General features: G+C 43.5%; 1 protein-coding gene across 9 annotated transcripts in view; it reads left to right on the top strand.

Annotated features, from left to right (window-relative positions):
- nfia (nuclear factor I/A) overlaps positions 1-22,306 on the top strand; it is a 55,096-nt gene that overhangs the window by 24,434 nt on the left and 8,356 nt on the right. For all 9 annotated transcript variants that reach the window (XM_054790906.1, XM_054790901.1, XM_054790904.1 and 6 more), the window contains 4 exons: positions 12,117-12,182; positions 12,276-12,350; positions 21,848-21,965; positions 22,049-22,173. In XM_054790906.1, the coding sequence (XP_054646881.1) occupies positions 12,117-12,182; positions 12,276-12,350; positions 21,848-21,965; positions 22,049-22,173 (384 nt within the window). The remainder of the gene's footprint in view (positions 1-12,116; positions 12,183-12,275; positions 12,351-21,847; positions 21,966-22,048; positions 22,174-22,306) is intronic.

The raw sequence follows: 22,306 nt of genomic DNA, 5'->3' as shown, positions 1-22,306 counted from the left end.
GTTACATTTAGTATATCTCTGGTAAAATAAACCTACCATTAAAAATGATGCACTGTTCATATCTTTGATAAACTTCTAAAGTCAGCGGGGGATATTTCCCCAATATCCCACTGTACAGCTCTAAACATCCATCCATTTTCTATACCGCTTCTTCCTCACTAGGGTCACGGGGGCATGCTGGAGCCTGTCCCAGCTGACTTCGGGCGACATGCGGAGTACACCCTGGACTGGTCGCCAGCCGATCACAGGGCACATATAGACAAACAACCTTTCACACTCACAGTCATACCTATGGGCAATTTTGAGTCGCCAATTAACCTCACCTGCATGTTTTTTTGGAATGTGGGAGGAAGCCAGAGTACCCGGAGAAAACCCACACGCACACGGGGAGAACATACAAACTCCACACAGAAATGCCCAGGGGAGAATAGAACCCAGGTCTTCCCGATCTCCAAGCTGTTACTGTTACTGTGTTGGCCCACGTGCTAACCACTAGACCACCATCAAGATCAAGATCAAGATCAAGAGTGTTTTATTGTCATGTGCATGGTAAAACAGCAGTTATACTATGCAATGAAAATCTTATTCTGTTCATTCTCCCAAGAAAAGAAAGAAAACAAATGAAAGAATAAGAACATAAGAAACATAAACACATAAACATATATACCAATAAATTAAGCAACAACAACAGAAGAGACATTAATACAAGTAAATAATACAAATAAATAAATAAAGTGCTATGAGTGTGTGCGTGTGTTGCGTGCGGCGTGTGCGAGTGCTTCGTTGAGGAGCCTGATGGCCTGTGGGTAAAAGCTGTTTGCCAGCCTTGTGGTCCTGGACTTCAAACTCCTGTAGCGTCTGCCTGACGGTAGGAGTGTGAATAATGAGTGTTGTGGATGTGTGCTGTCCTTGATGAGGTTGTGTGTTCTGCGTAGGACTCTAGTTTTATAAATGTCTTGCAGTGAGGGGAGGGCTGCCCCAACAATGTTCTGTGAGGTCTTGATCACCCGCTGGAGTGCCTTCCTATCGCGTGTTGTGCAGTTACCGTACCAAACAGTGATGGAGGCGGTAAGGACACTTTCGATAGTGCATCTGTAGAAGCAACTCAGGATTGTGGTGGACATGCCAAATTTCCTCAGTCTTCTCAGGAAGTACAGTCTCCTTTGGGACTTCTTCATAATTTGTTGGGTGTTGTGAGACCAGGTGAGGTCCTCGCTGATGTGTGTGCCAAGGAACTTGAAGGTTTTCACCCTCTCCACCTCAGTCTCATCAATAAACAGGGGTCTATGCGGCTCCATGCGGGCAGCTCTAGACATTAAACTTTATTTATTTGTAACATGACAAAGTGATGTGGACATTTTAAAGATCATCTTTATACATTACGGTACTATTGGTCAGGGGCGCCATTAGACAATTCCAAGGGCCCCTGGCAAATAGGTAATTATTAAAAAATAAACGTTTGGGCGGATTGTCTTTTTTTTGCCTTTGTTTGTGTGAAATAGGGCTGGGCAATATGGACCAAAACTCATATCCCGATATATCTAGGTTGAATATCGATATACATATACCTGTAAATCCCAATATTTTTTTTCCTCAAAGTGAGTTTAGACAAAATCAAAGCCAAATATGCATGTCAAGGTGTTTTATTACAATAAATACTTAACATGAGGATGTTTTTTTTGAAGTTTTAAAGCTTCATGCAAGATGCACATAAAAAAAATCTTATCTAAAAATAGCCACTAAAATAAAGTAGGCCATTCACTTTTTTAAATAAATATAGAAAAAGTAATATAAACTCTTTTTTCTAACAAATCTTTAGCTATGATCAAATCCTCAGCTAATAACAAAAGCACAAAAGAACAAAATATGAAGGAGTGCCCAGTAGTATTTTTTAGGTAAACATTTTTAGAAGACACAAGCATGTCCTTATTTTGTTCCAGGAACACCAACCTGTCAACTGCATCAGGCTTAGCAACTGTCTGACTTCCTTTTACATTTGTGGTACAGCTTGTCGTGCTAAATAATTGTGACTGTGAAGCTCGCTGGACGTTGCGAGTCCATTGTTTTCAGCAGGTTTCTAAATCTGTTTTTTCCACTGTTGCAGCGGGGACCATATCTTTAGCAATGTGATAGGACACCGCTTTGTGTTGTGGCAGCGCGCAGCTTCACACATTCCTTGTATTGGAGTTCGTGCCAAGTTTTAAGGTGGTGAAAAAGATTTCTTACGCTCTGTATTCAAAGTACCTCCAAATTACTGAGCAAGACAGCGTATTAGGGCCACATTCTTCCACCGCAGGCAATGTTGGTTTGACTGAGCAGCCGGGCTTCTGTTCCACCCCTCCTCCCTCCTCTTGCATGCATGGAGGAGGACGGGGCCAGGAGCTCACACACAGTACAGAGAGATAAAGGAAGATACAGCGCAAATCCAGTCTATATCGATATGAACGATATGGTTGTTTTTGATACCGTGCTTTAAGTAAATATTGATATATTAAAAATGTCGATATATCACCCAGCCCTAGTGTGAAACAATTTTGGTACTATTTGACACAAACCTGAATTTAATTTGATGCATGTTTTGGAGTAATATTAATACATGGGAAATAAACTGTTCAGTAATTAGTTTTAGCTCAAGATAACAAAATTATCAGAATAAAATACCAGTAATACAAATGAATATCTGTATTAAATAGAGATGTGTCCTGCTTAACTTAAAATAGAATAAATAAAGTGTCCAGGTTGCAGGGGTCTCCAACTTTCATCACTATTAGAACCCTCAACTTATGGCCATGGTCTTTATGCTATTTTGTGCTTATTTGTCATTAGAGCTGCAACAATTAATCAATTAATCGATGGTTAATCGATTACCCATTTCATCAACAATTATTTTGGTCATCGATTAATCTTTTTTTTATTTAAATATGTATTTCAGCCTCTTAAATGTGAATATTTTTAAATTTTCTTCGGCATCCATGAAGGCAGGCCTATTATCCTTGTGTTTTAGTCAAAACAAGATATTCACACACATCAGCTTTGACTTTGGAAAACAGTGATGCGCATTTTTGCCTCTTTTCTGATGTGTTGCGGACCCAACCACTAACTGTAGGTGTTTGCTTCATATTCATTTGGTCCATCTATGGCCTAACCGATTCCTCTGATTACTCCATTAATTGTAAAGATCCATTCACTACATCACTACATCGATGCATCGATTTGTATTCCTACGATTCAACTACATCGATCTGGGTTCTCAAGTTTCCATTCAGGACGACATATATGTGTTGATCTAACATTGTTTAAAAGGTAATCAATCGATTGAATCGATGCTAGGAAATGAAGCACTGGTTTTAAGCACGGCAGGCTTTATATGGATGTGTGTTTTTTGAGCACTTTTAATGATAAAGACGTTAGATGTTACTCAATTCAGTCTGCCTGTCTGTGACGTCATCGTCTTCTGGGTATGTGGTGGTCATAGGAGTTGTAGTGGAGCCGTGAAACACAGTCGGTTCGCTTCTTCTTCTTACACTGAGCTGTACGTCACCGTCGCCGCCATATTGGATGTGGCAAGAGTGGGAGCGGAGAAGATGCCTCATTCATGTGCTGCATGGAAGTGATTGACTCGTTTTACTGCCCAAACCAAATCCCAAGGAATTACCTTTCAAAGGTAAGACAACAATTACCTTTGATAGTATTTGGCCCACAGACCGCATGATTTGGCCTTTATAACTTCGTTTTGAGAGCATAATTTGCTGACGTTGTGGAAAACACTGTATTCCCATGCACAGTTCATTCATTGTCATCTCCCACTCAGACATACTCACATATACATATGGACATACATGAAACATGTCAGTCACGAATGTGTATCCCTGACACACTCCTACACAGGCGCACAGTGCTGGCAGAACAAATGTGGGCTGGTGAGATTAAGAATGTGGGATTTGTCATTATTCAAAGGCAAAAAGTCTGCAGTCACCAGTTATAATAAAAAAATACTAAAAGTTGAAGCAAATATTCTTTGACTCTTTGTGAGCTACTCAAAATCAGCTGGTGAGATAGGAGACCCCTGTGACAGCATCACCATCAAAAGGCTGGACACGCTACGTCTTTATATTCATTAAACAACCACACACAAATGTGTGTTTTGAGGACAAGACGTAATTAGTGTAATGACAAGAAGAGAGTAAAGTTGTTCCGCGACGCTTGAAAATTTAGTACGTACCCTGTCAATGTGATGTCCACTTGTGGCTTCCCCGTGGGACAAAAACAAGCTGTTTTAAAAACAACATGTCACTGTGGTAAAAAGACCAGAAGCTAGGCAGATAATGCCAGCTAGCTTCTAGCTAACTACTGCCAATGTAAAGTACAGCCAGTGACAGCTAGGCAAAGCGTGTAAACAAAGATGCAAGAATAGTCGAATGACAATAGGTTTGGTAAGGGAGTGATCAAGCACGCTGGCATGGACTGGCGTAGCTTGTGTCAAGCTCAATACGAGACGCGTCATTTTGTTGATAACCCTCCGTGACACAGCAGACATGTAGGATTTGCCGCTGCATGCCGATCGTTTTTTGTGATCGCCTTTGAAAGGCGTTTATCGGCATAAGGCGATCACGTGTTTTTTACAGAAGTCGCCTGATATTGATCGGAGCATCCCAAATTACTGTTTCATTATTATACATTTACATTATTCTTATCCATGATCACATGTACAGTACATATACCGTACACTGTTATTATACATATAAATGATGAATTTACGTTATTGTACAGCGCAGCGCAATGAAACAGTGAAAAATGGTGGAAAAGTCAAAAGAGTTTCACAGATAACACAACGACCTTGCAGCGCTCGTAAGTGCTGAGCATCATTTATATAGAAAGTGTGCACGTGTGTGTGAGCGTCTTGAAAAATGGCCATCTCCATCTTTAGGTGGCCGTGGCTCTCCATTACCAGAATGGGCTGAGTCACTGCAGCGCGGGAATGTTAATGAGGGCCAACCCCACCCCCCCACCACCTCAGACGCCCCGGTCGCCCCCACCCTACCCCACCCCACCCCTTCCGCCGCCCGCCTCTGGCTTTCATGCGGCCTCTTATCTCATGATGCAGCACATCAGTCCATTGACTTATTTAAGCGCCGCCGCTTTATGATTGTGAATTTTACTGTGCACCGTGCGCCCCCGCACACCCCCACCCGCATGCCTCGCGTCACTGAGCTCGCCACTGCGACAACAAGCAGTCATGCTGCTTGTAGGGACGCGTCAACACCCAACAGAAAGTAGATGAGTGCAGCATCAAGGTGTCATACGTGTTCTTGCCTCCTGACGCACCATGTGACTATGAAGTTTGTAGAACAAATGTGTTAATGAACTTTAATTGACTAAACATGATTGGTGTTACCCTGCATGCTTACTAGCCAAATGCATTTTATAATGTAATGTATGTAAATATTGGAGGCCTTCTTAGCATTTGTATTAGCACTAGCACTTACAGCGGCTATAAAATGTACAATTCATGAAGACTACCACCAATGCAGCATCATGGTATTAGTATTATTAGTATCATTAGCATGAGCTAGCATTAGCCAGCTATGCAAACTAAAAATATGGATCATCTCAATGGCATAAATGTTTCCCTCTCACACTTCCCCCACCTCCCCCTCTTTACAGCACGTAATCCCCCCATCCTGCCCCCCCAACCAGACAGGAAAAAGCAGTTCCAAATCCCCTCCAACAATAATGAGCCTAGCATTGGAGGATCAGCCACCTTATCCTCGCTAAGGTTGTTAGCTTCCAGAACAAGTCACTCGCAGCCCGCTACCCGCCCACTGACACCCCCCTAGCGCTCCCCGCCTCCCACTGCTGCGCCTACTTCACAAGATAGATGTTCATGCTCAGCCTCGCTAACATGGCCGTGCTGATGACCTCACTCGTCATCAGACTCATCACAGCTAACAAAATCACTTTTCCCCGCTGACTCTCAGGTCCTAGTTGACCTCATGGCTCTCATTTTGACACAGTTGACTTTCATAGCTCTTGTTTTGACATAGTTAACTCTCGGGGCTCTCATTTTGACATAGTTGCCTTTCATTTTGCTGCAGTTGACTCCCCATGGTTCTTATGTTGCTGTAGTTGACTCTCATGGCCCTCATGTTGACATAGTTCGGCTAAGGTTGACTTAGTTGAGTCTCATGTTTCTCATGTTGCTGAGGTCGGCTCATTGCTCTCATGTTGATGTAGGTAACCCTCATGGCTTTCATGCTGTCGTTGTTTGGCTGAGGTTGGCTCATGCGCTTCTCATGTTGCTGAGGTTGACTCTTGCGCTTCTCATGTTGCTGAGGTTGACTCTTGCGCTTCTCATGTTGCTCAGGTTGACTCTTACGTTTCTCACGTTGCTGAGGTTGACTCTCACAGTTCTCATGCTGCTGAGGCTCACTCATGTTCTCATGTTCCCATAGTTGATTCATCGTTCTCATGTTACTGAGGTTGACTCTCACAGCTCTCATGCTGCTGAGGCTCACTCTTGTTCTCATGTTTCCGTAGTTGATTCATGGTTCTCATGTTCTTGAGATTGACTCGTGGCTCTCACGTTGCTGTAGTTGACTCTCATGGCTCTCATGTTGACATAGTTCGCCTGAAGTTGACTCGTGGCTCTCATGTTGCTGGTAGTTGACTGTCATGGTTGTCATCTTGCTGAGGTTGACTTTTGTGGTTCTTATGTTGCTGAGCTTGGCTCTCATTGCTCTCACGTTGCTGAGGTCGGCTAATTGCTCTCATGTCGATGTAGGCAACTCTCATGGCTTTCATGTTGTCGTAGTTTGGCTAGGTTGACTCCTGCGCTTCTGAAGTTTTTGAGGTTGACTCTCGTGGTTGTCACGTTGCTGAGGCTCACTGATGTTTCCGTAGTTGACTCATGGTTCTCATGTTGTTGAGGCTGATTCGTGGCTCTCATGTTGCTTTAGTTTTGCTTTTGACTCTCATGGATCTCATGTTCCTGTAGTTGACTCATGGTTGTCATGTTGTGAGGTTGGCCCTCATTGCTCTCATGTTTTCATAGTTAGACTGTCATGGCTCTCATGTCGCTGAGGGTGACCCTCAATCTAACCGCGTGTGAACGGCGACGTGGACTGCAGAGCTGTGATTGGTCGGCTTTTTTTTTTTTAGCACAGTGGAACCTCGGTTAGCGGGTTAAAATTTCTGCCATAATTTTGCCTCGGTTTGCATACATTGTAGTGTTTCTCACCTTCTTTTTCAAATGCTGGCACTTTCAACTTTCTTGGACTCCATTTTGGGTTTTTGAGGTGAAACAATATTGAATTCAAGAAGTAACTCATGACAAAACACAAGGGTGGTGTCACATGTTCAGTGAAGGTAAAAGTAACCTTCAATGTTCATTTAATTCATCATTTACATGTATTTATATCCTTTTCAAATTGTTTTATACATGTAAACTATAATTGTAAAACTATAAAAACATGTTTTATGATATAATTTTTTGCCTTCTGCAACAGATATATTGTATTTACATTATTTCTTTATTTGGTTAGGATCCGCTTTGGTTAGTGTCAGACCTTCTGGAACGCATTCATGGCCACGCTTCCACTCTACATCATTCCCTGTATGTAGCCTTGCATATAATACTTCTTTCACAATAAAACTCACAATAAAGGTGTGTGACGTTCCACATCAATTAGTTCCAGCTTCTACAACGATCTGGGTGCCGCTTCCGTCCCCATGGTTCACTTCTACTACACAGAAAGCCAAATAGCTAGTCAAGGAGAATTGCAAGTCACACGCTCAGCCCCCGCCGAAGAGCTGCAACAGGACCAAGACGGCTTCAGAAGGGTCGGCGTAGGGACTATGCTGTAGCATAATGAAACCTTCGTCGTGTTGTAGTTTTTAGTTTTAGGCCTTGTTGTTTCATTGGTGGTGCTGCTAACAGGCATTCTCCCGCCCCACTGGGCCTCAGGGATTCTCCTGCTGTACAGATGCCGTTGCAGATGGGACCCTCGTACCTGCATGCACTGCACCCCCCCACACACACTTCCTCCCCTCCTGATCTTCTAATCCATAAATATGTAATTTGTTCATCTGTCTGCATGAAATATGCATATGAGAAGCAGACGTGTGCTATTGTGTTTTTGCGGGTCATTAACAACGCATTAAGCTAACATGTGACACCATGAGAGGAGGGGGCAGACCGACCAATCAGTTCAGATGGCAGCTTACGCACCTTTACCTTAACCACGACTTCACCTGTTCACCTGTTCACCCAACTCCAAGATGACAACTTTATTCATAAAAAGATGTTGGTGATGTGTGTGTGTTGCATGTGTATGTGTGTGTTAATATGGTGTCCACTGACGTCTCAAGCTGAGTGAATCAGGCAAGAAAAGAGGATAAACAGGAATGTTCTGTTCCCAGTCAGCGCCCACTACTCAGCCAGCATTAACACACACACACACAGGTCACTGAGGTCTCATTTCATTCTCACACACTCACACACGCTGGTGAGCAGTCATGACATGTCATGACTGATCAGGAGACTGTCAAGTTACGCCATGACACCACTAGGGGGCGCTGTTCATATAAATAAACGTCTTTTTTTCCTCATGGCCATGTCGCCCTTTAACTTTTGGGCCCAGCTGATGATGCATGTCGCCATAGAAACGTCTCGGGTCATCATCTGAGAGCAAAATGAATGAATAATAAATTTAAATAAAAATGTATTTTATTCTTACGGTGTCATGTACATGGACGCCGTAACACTTGCACGTTGATTGTTTCTTTACATTTCTAACTCGGCTTCACCCACCCACCCACTGTGACCGCTGACCTCTTCTCCCTGCAGCACTTCTCTGTGTGTGTGTGTGTGTGTGTGTGTGTGTGTGTGTGTGTGTGTGTGTGTGTGCGCGTGCGCATGTGTTCATGTGAGCGTGCTCTTCTTCCTTCTCCTCAGTGATGAAGAATTGTGATAGTCGTTGACATGCGTCGCCATGGTGACGCTCATTAAGAACAGCCGCGAGATGGCGCCGCGGTATGGTGACATCATGAACATGTGATCCTCTTCCTGTAAGTCCAGGTCAAAGGTCAGAGAGGCGGAACATTGTTGTGAAGGAGTGAGCTAGATGGCGGCGACGAGGCGTCGTTGAATTGGCGGCCATGTTTGTTTTATTAATAGTAACGAGGACGAGGATTAACGTCCTCTTTGATGTGCTTTGCCAACATCGTCGCTCCTCTTGTTTGTTTGCAGTGCACGTGTGTGTCTGCATGCGTGTGTGTGTGTATGTGTGTGTGTACTTCTCAGGCAAAGACAACAAATGACAACGTTTCCATGTTCGCTGCTGCTCTTTGTGTCTTTTTCTTGTTTTCTTGTTTTCTTGGTCACCACAAATGACCACAACTGGCCTGGTCTGGCCTGGTCTGACCTGGTCTGACCTGGTCTGGCCTGGTCTGGCATAGCAAGTAAGCTGAGACATGATGGAGGGCAGCAGTGTGTGTGTGTGAAGGATTGTGTGAATTGTCTTACTGACAAAGTGAGGAGAAAGGAAGTTCACTTTAAAGTTAAGGAGGCAAAAGAGGAAGTAGACGAGAGGAAGAGGAAATGTCGCATGGTTAAAAGCGAGTGCACGTGAACGTGCGCGCTATGCTCCATTAGAGAGTTATAATTATGGAAAGTGAGGCAGCGCTCAATCGATACAGCAATTCATCAGTGTAACTCCGCCCACTCAACACACACTGCTTTGGACCGCCGTCCACGCGGAACCGTTGACCACAGGCATGTGCACGCGCTCACATGCACGCACACTTGTGTTGGGTCAGCATTTAAGAAGTAAATCGTTTCAAGTTGATATCTATTAATAAATGTCAGCTTTTGGTAAAAATAAATGTTTAATGTCACTTCTATTATTATTATTATAATTATTAGCATCATCGTCATTATTATTACTTATTTTTATACAACTTCTCTACAAATCTTAACTAAAATAGGTTATTTTAAATGTGTTTTTATGTTATACTCATTTAAATCCAATCAATGTAATGTTGCATGTGTTTCGTTTAACTGTCAAGTGAAGCGTCTCCCAGGCGTGAAGGATCTTTGAGGAGAAAAGTACGGAAAATCAATGTTAGTTGCTCACCAAGCAGAGGTCAAAGGTCACACATATTTACATCCATATACCAGTTAGCTGGCTGCTTTCCAGTTTACAGCTCTCATTGTGACTGGGCCGTCAGTCTGGAAGGTCCTGGAAGGGTTTTGGTGGGTTTACGACTGCATGTGTGTATGCGTGATTGTGTATTTGTACGCGTGTGTGTGTGGCGTCTTTTGTTCTGGCAGAAGGTGCAACATGGCAGCCGCTCAAAGGAAACACACAGAAGCTTCAAAATGGTTGCCAACGATTTAAGATGGCTGCCAGACTGGAGAGAGGGCACGCACACACACACACGCACACACAGGGCATGGGGTAAGTGTGTGATAGTGAGTGTGACAAAATCCCTGTTTGTGTTATTTGAGGGTGTGTGTGTGTGTGTGGGGGGGGGGGGGGGGGGGGGTGCAGTTGGCAGCATCCAACAATGGAGACAAACAGGATTCTCACACACACACGCACACACACGGCGAGAGGGTTCCTTTAAAATGGCGGCGTGGTGGTTGAGTTGTGAAGATCCTTTAACAACTGCGTAATTATTCTTTACATTATTATTATTATTTCATATAAATGTATTCGTATTCAAATAATAATTTATTATTTGTTAATAGTTACAATTAGCACAATATTTGTGAATAAACTTGACATTTTTAGATCAAAAAAGAAACAGAATATATGAGCAGCGTGATAAATGATTGGTAAACATTTTGAAATGAATGCAATATTCATGTGTGTTTTATTCCTCTAATATTTATTCCTTTAAGAATCATTAATATTGTAGTTTTATTGTGCATTTGTACAGTAATTAAAGAAGCTTCAGGAGCATAAAAAAGTAAAGTTTACAGTGTGAACGTGATGCTTGCAGGGGGCGGGGTTGGCGCCATGATTGACAGCTATGTTCATTCTCTGTCTGCAGGGACGACGGCCGTCGTCTGATTTGTGGCCCTTAGCAAAATGAATTGTGTCTCCTCATTTCATTAAAAGCTCAACGGGATCGATAGCTTGTTTTTGTGCTCGGAGTCGTGCAGCCGGGTGGGAACGTCCAAGGAACTCTTCCAGGAAAAAACATGATTGTATGAAATGTTGGAAATGTGTGTGAACGTCACTCTCTGCCCAACACACACCTCTCTGCTCAAACGCACTTTTCCCACTGAAGCCTTTATCTTCTTCCTTTCCAGTCACATGAGACGACACGCACTTACACACACACGCACACACACAGTATATGAAGTTGCAGAGTGTGCTTTTATTGTGAAGTCCACCAGAGACAGCAGTAAGGCTTTTAATTTGAAGTGTTTGTGGTATCACTGTTTGGAGGGTGGGTGCAGACGGGCCACTCGGCTCCCACGCCTCATTTGCATATTTAATTAACCTGGACTGGGGGGGATGACTGCTGAATGAGCGTGGAGGGGTAGGGGGGCAGTGTGTGAAAGTGCCCTCCAACACACACCCATCATCATCCCCCTCGCCGATCCCTCCATCCCTCCGCTGGTTGCCGTGGTTTCAGTCTGATGCTTTTTGTTTTAGGTTGCTCACATGCAAAGTGTGTGTGTGTGTGTGTGTGTGTGTTCCGTTGTTGACCTGTGATCTCTTGGTGAGCACTGCTTCCGTGTAGCATCCAGAAAAGAAGGTGTTGGCCTAAAAAGAGCTTTGGGATGAACGAGTGCAAGAAGTGATCATAAATTTGACCTGCGACCCGGCCGGCCGCGTGCCATTCGTCTCCTGAGTCACGGCCTGCAGCCTCAGGAGGACGCCTCATATTTCTTTGCAGGGCCGCCGATCGATGCGCCGCCCGCCGCTAAATCATGTGCCTGCGTGGGAGCACAGTGCATGCTGGGAAAGGAGGGGTAGTGGGGGGTTCAGGAAGGGATGGCCTAGCCTCCGTATGCACGATGTGGCGGGCGGCCGTGGGGGGTGTCAGAGGTCAAGGCCAGGTCACATGTCACATGACACTCAGGTGTCTCTGTATCCTTGCAGAAAGCGGCCAGTCAGAGAGCCCTAACCAGTCCAATGAAGTAGACATCAAAGAGCAGGCAGAGAACGGTGAGTTGCATGTGCACGCACGCGCACACACACACACACACAATAAGCATGTTATGATATTAATGTGTGTGTGTGTGTGTATGTGTTTTTCAGGTCATTTGGGCTTCCAGGACAGTTTTGTCACACCAGGAGTGTTTACAGTGGCTGAACTTGTACGAGTGTCGCAAAGTAAGTCCACGCACACACACTTAGACACACATGCTGTCAATTATTGTCAAGTGTTGTCAGGAAGTGTGGTCATGTCACCCTTCCAAATAAAGCCATAAAACTTTAATAATCAATTCACACATCAGAGGCGCGCGTGCGTGTGTACGCGTGCGTGTCGACGCGTGCGTGTGTGTGTGTGTGTGTGTGTGTGTGTATGTATGTGTGTGACTATGTGGATGTGATGGATGGCGCTGTGGTGGGGGCGGGGCCAGGGGGCGGGGCTCTGAGTGTGCTGACAGGCACTTTCCAGCAGCAGCAGCAGCGATCGACATCCTCGTATAGATCTCACTGTCACTCTCTCTCTCGCTCACTCACTCGTGCACGTCGGCACTTTTTAAAGGTCACATCCTCACTCGCCCTCCCAGACCCCCTCTTCCCCTCCTGGGTAATGATTGGCTGCGGCTGATGACATCATAACCATTTCTACTGTACAGTGTCGTCATAAAAGAGACAAAGTACACTGCATCGTCATTGTGACGACTATTCAGATCAAAACTTTTTACTCACACTAATTCTTTTAAAGTCCGTGTGCGTGCATGCGGGTGCGTGCGTGCGTGATGGAGGACCACTTTGACTTTGACACACACAACGCACACATTCTCCTGTGTGTGTGTGTGTGTGTGTGTGTGTGTGTGTGTGCGTGTTGTGTGTGTCAGCAGATTTTCAGCGATGCGGCGGTGGAGGAATGTCTTATAGATTAGTGTGTGTGTGTGTGTGTGTGTGTGTGTGTGCGCGCGTGTGTGCAGGTGCAACAACACAAATGAGCATTAAAGAAGACAACATCTCGTTAGTTTGGTAACCATGACAACGCTTTGCTGACTTGACTTCACTTCCTGTTCAGCATGGACAAACATGAGGTCAACACACATGAATAGGGACACCAATTTAATAGACACACACACACACAGATGCATCAGGTGACCTTGGTGTTGTGCAGCCATTACACAATTCACTGTGTATGGGTGTGTGTGTGTGGATCAATATTCTATTAAAGCAGCACACATGGGGGGGGGGCAGATAGGGGCGGGGTCAGTGATGTATTGTACTTAGTGTAATTGGTCACTTGACTGAATACTGCACACTGCTACATCATCATCTGGTCCTCTTCATGTCCTCAACTTCCTCTTAGCGACGTCGCAATGACAACCGAACACAACATCTAAACAAGATAGCGATGTTTAAATCCTAGTGATGTAAAACGTATTGCATCTTGACAGTGCTAAACATTCTAACTTATTATAAATGATTAAACTTATTTTATTATATATATCATCACATCATCATTATATATATACCATCATAAAAATTACTTTCACAATTCTGTTTAAAACATATTTTGTATACAATTGTGATGTGGACCCTTCGAGAACGCTCTTGTTCTTCAGTTGAAGTCATTACTTTCTTCATGTTTGCTTTAGCAGACATTTAGATTTTTTTTTTTTAATTTATAACATTTTACTGGCTGTCAATATGGTATATTTACAACAGTTCGACACACAGACACACACACACACGCACGCACGCACACGCAAACTGTGTAGCAGAGACACAAAATTCATAAACACAAAGTTTTTGTTGCAGTCGGAGCTGATGGTGGTAAGGATTTAGGGATTAAGTTGATAGGAAGGAAAACACCCCCATGTAAACAGATAAGCAGGAAAATGACCCACTTGGCACCTTCTAGTACCTTCTTCTGGAGCCTTTCCCACCACACACACAAAGACATCCTGCATGCTTCATCCTGCTCTGCTTCCTTCTGCCCTCCCTCTGTCGCCCCTGGCAACACACGCACGCATACACATACATATGCACGTGCATGCATGCACGCACACACACACACACACACACACACACACACACACACACACACACACACACACACTCCTGATCAAAATTTTAAGACCAGTTGAAAAATTGCAAGAATTTACATTTTGCACTTTTGGATGTTCAGGAGGTTCTAACGAGAGCTTCAAAATGCAAAAAGAGCAAATGAGAGTGGGACACAAAAATTGAGTAAGAAATTTACAGTATTGCAAACAATCATTACAGTGAAATAGGCTGTTCATCAGCTGATCAAAAGTTTAAGACCGCAGCTCAAAAAACCCACCCCTCCTTAAAATAGAAATAAAATCAGTTCAAATCATTCAAAACAGGAGTAGTTGTGCCATTCTAATCACCTCAGATCTGGTTTGGGCATGCTTGATGCCAGTGTTTCCAGGAGGCTGGTGGGAATGTTCCAGGTGGTGAAGATGGCTTCACGGAGGATATCCACTGTCTGGAACCGATGTCCATTTTTGTAAACTTCCCTTGCCATCCATCCCCACATGTTCTCAATTGGATTTAAAGATCAGGGAGAACACGAAAGAGTGAGCTTATTCCTCTGGAAGAAGTCCTTTGTCAGGCGGGCATTGTGAAGTGCAGCTTTGTCTTGTTGAAAAAGCCATTCATTACCACGCAGACGAGGGCCTTCAGTCATGAGGGATGCCCCTTGCAACAGCTTCACATAGCCAGCTGCCGTTTGACGCCCCTGCACCACCTGAAGCTCCAGTGTTCCATTGAAGGAAAAAGCACCCCAGATCATGATGGCGCCCCCTCCACTGTGCCGTGTGGAAAACATCTCAGGTGGGATCTCCTTGTCATGTCACTAACGTTGGAAGCCATCAGAGCCGTCAGGGTTACATTTTTTCTCATTAGAGAATAAAACTTTTTTACACCTTTCATGTCTCATGTTTGGTGCTTTTGTGCAAATTCCAAACAGGCAATTTTGTGGCATCGAAGGAGACGGGGCATTTGAAGATGTTTTTTGTTCTTAAAACTCTTCTCTCGCAGATGCCGTCTGATAGTTATTGGACTGCACAACCTTCATTTGGACCGAGGATTGTCACGGCCCTGAGACGATTTTTGGGTCTACCGCTTGATGTTTTGCAGAGGTGTGGATTCGAGTCACAATTTTGATGACTTTGGATTTGAATTGACAATACACTAGGTCCCCAACTTACGAACATCCGACATGCGAACTTTCGGAGATACGAACACAAGCCGACTGGTCTATTTTTTCATCTATTTTGCCTTGTATCCATATTTATACTGCTACGTGCTTGTCCAGTAGAGGGCACTGTGACACTGCTAATGGGACCAACAGGTACAGGAAGCCACTGGTGAGAGAAAGCTAAATGTAAAGCTAAATTGTAGCCGTATGATACAACCCGGACAGAGCGTGTTATTAAAGTTTATGAAGAGTTAATAGGCCTGCTTAATTCTACACCACCCACAGAACACTACCTCTTTTAGAAGAGTCTAACGACGACGACCATTTGTCCTTTTTTTCAATAATTCCTCCTCTATCTCCACCACGACGACGTATGCTCGACCACTCCTCTTCAAAGGTAAATAACATTTATCATTACGTATTATTATATCATTTTTATTATTATTTTTTAAATTAATTATCCTTGTTTAATATTACTACTGCATCCAAACTCATATTTACATACATACGCATATATGTATATATGTATACCCGTACATGTAGTACCTATATCATTGGTAATATTACCTTTTCCCCTACTTAAGAACAATTCGACATAAGAACGGTCGTCTGGAACCAATTGTGTTCATTGGTTGGGGACTTAGTGTATAATCAAAGACTTGCAACTTGATTTGAACTTTGACTTCGGGCTTGACGCAACCTGTCTTGTCCTGACTTGAGTCTTGACTTGGACTTGCATGTCTTGATTTGAGTATGACTCAAGACTTGGGATTAAAGTCGTGAGACTTACGTGAGACTTGTAAAACACTGACTTTCTCCCATCTCTGCTTTCTTGTTCCATAACCCTCAGGATGTTCTCAGAAGTTTCAAATGACTGTCTTACTGCATCCAACCTCAGCAGCAATGGCACGCTGTGAGAGGCCTTGCTTATGCAGCTCAACAATCTGACCGCTTTCAAAGAGAGAAAGCTTTTTTGCCTCAGCCATCAAGAGATCATGACGGTGTGAATACCTGACAGAAAATGACATTGAAACCATATTTTTGGTAAGATTTTGGCTTTTAAAGGTTATGGTCTCAAACGTTTGATCAGTTGATGAACAGCCTATTTCACTTTACTGCAATAAATTTACTGCAATACTCAAACATTTTTTGTCTCATTCCCATTTTTTCTTTTTGCATTTTGAAGCTCTACTTAGAACCTCTTTAAGATCCAGCAGTGCAAAATGTAAATTGTTGCAATTTTTCAACTGGTCTTAAAAGTTCAGGAGTGTATATTTATGTGCCACCAGATATGTTATAGACATACAGTACAATTGTGTATTTTTAACATTGTTTGTCTACATACTACTTTACAAACACTAAACATAGTTATTTAAATTGAAGTACATAGTTACTTTATATTTCACAAACATTAAATTGTTTTACACTGAAGTTTTTTGTACCACTGTACACAAACATTCAATTATTTACAATGAGGCACTTTGTACTAGGGCTGTCCCGATCCGATCGTCAGGATTGGGATCGGCTGCCGATCCGCTGTATTTTGAAGATCGTATAACATCGGCTTCCACCACATGATTGGGCCGATCCGGTTGCCGTAACACATCAGTAACTCTGGGCCACACCCCAACATGGTAGGTGCAGTAATGCGCCTCAAAGCTGGTTGCCACTCGACTCCCGCCACCCGCAACACCACCATGCAGACATGTCCACGGTGTACCGGGGTGAAGTTAGTTTCAAGTTGAACGATGGATATTCGACTCTGTAGCTGCAGCGGTAGTTCCCCTCATTGTGCTCGGACTGTTGTGTCATTGTGCGGTGAGCTTGCACGCGGTGGAGGAGCTACGTGGTGGCCGTAGCCCCCCTAGTCACTCTCCAGCCACCCCTCTGGCCATCTAGACATTTCAGGTTAAGTGTTTTCACAGCAGTAGTACAAAGTACTGTAAATAAACTATGTTAAGTGTTTGTACAGTAGTGCAAAGTCCTTCGGTGGGAAATACAGTGGTGTGAAAAAGTGTTTGTCCCTTTCTGATTTTTTATTTTTTTGCATATTTGTCACACGTAAATGTTTCAGGTCATACACAAATTTAAATATTAGTCAATGACAACACAACTGAACACAAAATGCAGTTTTTAAATGAAACTTTTTATTATTAAGGAAGAAAAAAAATCCAACCCTACATGGCTCTGTGTGAAAAGGTCCCCCCGTTAAAACGTAACTTAACTGAGATTAATTAAGATCTACCAGTCTGGAAAAGGTTATAAGGTCATTTCTAAAGCTTTGGGTCTCCAGTGAACCACAGTGAGAGCCATTATCTACAAATGGCGAAAACATGGAACAGTATTGAACCTTCCCAGGAGTGGCCGGCCAACCAAAATTACCCCAAGAGCGCAGGAATGACTCATTCCAGAGGCCACAAAAGACCCCACAACAACATCCAAACAACTGCAGGCCTTACTTGCCTAAGTTAAGGTCAGAGTTCATGACTCCACCATAACAAAGAAACTTGGAAAAAAGAGTTCCAAGATGAAAACCACTGCTGAACAAAAAGAACAATAAGGCTTGTCTCATTTTGTCAGAAAACATCTTGATGATCCCTCAGACCTTTGGGAAAATACTTGTTGAACTTTTTCAAAGGTGTGTGTCCCATTACATCTGGCATAAAAGTAACATTTCAGAAAAAGAACATCATACCAACAGTAAAATATGGTGGTGGTAGTGTGATGGTCTGGGACTGTTTTGCTGCTTCAGAAACTGGAAGACTTGCCGTGATAAATGGAACCATGAATTCTGCTTTCTACCAAAAACTTCTGAAGGAGAATGTCCGGCCATCTGTTGGTGACCTCAAGCTCAAACGAACTTGGGTTCTGCAGCAGAACAATGATCCAAAACACACCAGCAAGTCCACCTCTGAATGGCTGAAGAAAAACAAAATGAAGACTTTAGAGTTGCTTACTCAAAAGTCCTGAACTGAATCCTATTGAGATGCTGTTGCATAACCTTAAAAAGGTGGTTCATGCTGGAAAACCCTCCAATGTGGCTGAATTACAACAATTCTGCAAAGATGAGTGAGCCAAAATTCCTCCACAGCGCTGTAAGAGACTCATTGCAAGTTATCACAAACGCTTCATTGCAGTTGTTGCTGCTAAGGGTGGCCCAACCAGTTATATTAGGTTTAGGGGACCATCACTTTTTCACACAGAGCCATGTAGGTTTGGATTTTTTTCCCTGAATAACAAAAAGTTTCATTTAAAAAGTGCATTTTATGTTCAGTTGTGTTGTCATTGACTAATATTTAAATGTGTTTAATGATCTGAAACATTTAAGTGTGACAAACATGCAAAAAAAAAAGAAATCAGGAAGGGGGCAAACCCTTTTTCACACCACTGTATTTCCCACCAAAGTATTGTGTACTACTGTACAAACAGTAAAAATAGTTTATTAACACTGAAGTACTTTATGTAAGTTAATGTAAGTTAATTTCAGTTAACATTGTTTAATTAGACTGAAGTACTTAATTTACAAACATTTAACATAGTGTATTTACATTGAGCTAGTGAGTGTGATGTCACTGACATGGATGGAATGAAAGGTGACAAGAAGATAAATATTTTGACATTCAGTCTCGTATAAATGACATAATTCACTTGGAATGTTCACACTTCCAGAAGGAAACTCTAAAGAATGTGCTTGCGCGTGTGTTTGTGTGTGTGTGTGTGTGTGTGTGTGTGTGTGTGTGTGTGTGCGTGCGTGTGCGTGTGTGTGATAGATGGACAGTGCTGAGCTCAGCACAAAAGTCCGACTAGCCAGCAGGTCTTGTCAGGACTCCTCCTCCTTTCATCCCGCCATCTTGTTCTCTGTCAATAAAGCGATGAAGAGGTGGTGGAGGGGGAGAATGAAGGAAGGGTTGTCTGGAGGCGCGGGATTAGACGGATGTTGAGGTTTAACGCTGATTGTTGTCTTTGTTCAGCAGCTTTAAAATAAAGTTTAAAAAAGGAGGTCCTCTTCACAGACCTGATGTGACCTAACAGACGCCATGCCTAAATTCATCTACTAATAAATATTCACCCCACCTCAAATAAATGAAAATACCAGGTGTTGCCCCTAGTATTGTATTGACAGTATTGACTTTACTGTGACAGGTGATGGTGTCATGTGACGTCTTGGCCAAGACAGGATTACTGTATATACACTGCTCAAAAAAATTAGAGGAACACTTCGAAAACACATCAGATCTAAACTGGGGGAAAAATTATCTTGAATATGAAATGAAATGAAAATGATCACCCTATAGAGGGGGGGGGGAAATCAAAGACACACCAAAAATGAAAGTGAAAAAATGATGCAGCAGACTGGTCCATTTTGCTAAAATGTCATTGTAGCAACTCAAAATGATTCTCAGTAGTTTGTGTGGCCTCCACGTGCTTGTACGCATGCCTGACAACGTCGGGGCATGCTCCTAATGAGACTACAGATGGTGTCCTGGGGGTACCTGGACGCATGGAGGAGATTCCAGGAGACAGGTAGTTACTCCAGGAGAGCTGGACAGGGCCGTAGAAGGTCCTTCAAGACTCAGCAGGATTGATATCTGCTCCTTTGTGCAAGGAGGAACAGGATGAGCACTGCCAGAGCCCTACAAAATGACCTCCAGCAGGCCACTGGTGTGAATGTTTCTGACCAAACAATCAGAAACAGGCTCCATGAGGGTGGCCTGAGGGCCCGACGTCCTGTAGTGGGCCCTGTGCTCACTGCCCAGCACCATAGAGCTCGATTGGCATTTGCCATAGACCACCAGAATTGGCAACTACACCACTGGTGCCCTGTGCTCTTCACTGATGAAAGCAAGTTCAACCTGAGCACATGTGACAGATGTGAAAGGGTCTGGAGATGCCATGGAGAACGTTATGCCGCCTGCAACATCATTCAGCATGACCGGTTTGGTGGTGGGTCAGTGATGGTCTGGGGAGGCATATCCCTGGAAGGACACTCAGACCTCTACAGGTTAGATAATGGCACCCTGACTGCTACTTGTATTAGGTATCGGGATGAAATCCTTGGACCCATTGTCAGAACCTACGCTGGTGCAGTGGTCCACGACAATGCCCGACCTCATGTGGATAGTGTATGCAGGTAGTTCCTGGAGGATGAAGGAATTGATACCATTGACTGGCCCCCACGTTCACCTGACCTAAACCCAATAGAACACCTCTGGGACATTATGTTTAGGTCCATCCGGCACCGCCAGGTTGCTCCTCAGACTGTCCAGGAGCTCATTGATGCCCTGGTCCAGATCTGGGAGGAGATCCCCCAGGACACCATCCGTAGTCTCGTTAGGAGCATGCTCCAATGTTGGCAGGCATGCGTACAAGCACGTGGGGGCCACACAAACTACTGAGAGTCATTTTGAGTTGCTATTATGACATTTTAGCAAAATGGACCAGTCTGCTGCATCATTTTTTCATTTTCATTTTTGGGGTGTCTTTGATTTCCCCCCACTATAGGGTGATCATTTTCATTTCTATCAAATAATGTGGCATCATTTTGTTACTAATACATCACCCACTTATTATCAGGAAAGATATTCAACATCATTTTTACCCCAGTTTACATCTCATGTGTTTTCGAAGTGTTCCTCTAATTTTTTTGAGCAGTGTATATTTGTGTGTATTAACTCTCCAAATGAACTGAATATGTCAATCAAGCTAAAAGATACCACACAAGTCTAAAAATCTCTTTTTCTAACACTAGTCTAGTAGCAGAACATTTGAATCGCACTTTAAACTGTGTTATTATGAACAATGAGGGGTTGCATTCAAATACTTGACATAATTTAAGGTCCATTAACTTGTTTTCAGTGTATTTTCCAGCATACTTAAATTGTATATCTGAATTAAGAGTTACAAAGTGAGTGATAAGAATATCCACTTCATGTTTTTCTTTATGTTCCTGTTTATTTACACACACACTCACATTATAAAGCCGTTTTTGTGATGTTCGGAGTGTCCCTGAATGCATCTCGCGTTCTTGTAATGAGAATGAGAAGCGTCGTTCCCAGGATGAACGGACTAGAGACGTGCGTGAGTTGGAGAAACATACCGTATACGGTGTTGGAATTGTACTGCGGTTGATGTGTTCAGGTCAGAATGAAGTTATTAAAGAGCGTCAGACTCTGTGTGACTGTGTGGGGACGCTCCACTGTCCTTCCGTCTGCCGTCTTAACAAGAGGCGTGCTTGCTCTGGTGCGCGTGCATCAATTACACTAAACAATGGAACGTAATTAACAAAATAAATTAGTTACCACCATTAATTCTTTTTGACAGCCCTAGTTAATATACACATATTATTGTGAGTTATGATTGTAAAAAATGATGCAATATACAAATAATGGCCTGGTGCTCTCTGCAGTTGAGTGAACAGCATATAATGATAGTTATGATATCACTGACTGTTACTATTGTTTTCCATCAGCGCCCATTGCTGCTGGTAGCGCTCCAAACTTCTCCTTGGCTGACCTGGATAGCTCCTCCTACTACAGCATGAGTCCAGGAGCCATGAGGAGGCCCCTCCCCAGCACCTCCTCCTCCAGGTACACACACACACACACACACACACACACACATGACCTGATGTCCATCATGACCTCAGTCTAAAAGGTGACTGTGTGTGCAGCTCAGCCAAGAGGATCAAGTGCATGGAGGAGGATGTGGACAGTCCAGGGGAGGAGTCCTACTATCCCGCTCAGGGTCGTTCTCCAGGTAGCGGCAGTCAGACCAGCAGCTGGCACGAGGAGCCAGGTACTCTGTCGCCATGGCAACCACCATGCCCCCTTCACCACCAGACACACACTTCATGCCAACTTTAACCTGCTGACTCTGTGTGGGTGTGTGTGTGTGTGTGTGTGTGTGTGTGTGTGTGTGTGTGTAAGGT

This window comes from Dunckerocampus dactyliophorus, chromosome 10 (assembly GCF_027744805.1).
Source record: "Dunckerocampus dactyliophorus isolate RoL2022-P2 chromosome 10, RoL_Ddac_1.1, whole genome shotgun sequence".
In the NCBI taxonomy this organism is placed as follows: Eukaryota; Metazoa; Chordata; class Actinopteri; order Syngnathiformes; family Syngnathidae; genus Dunckerocampus; species Dunckerocampus dactyliophorus.
Note: the sequence above shows the minus strand (reverse complement) of the source record. Positions and strands in the feature narration are given on the sequence as shown.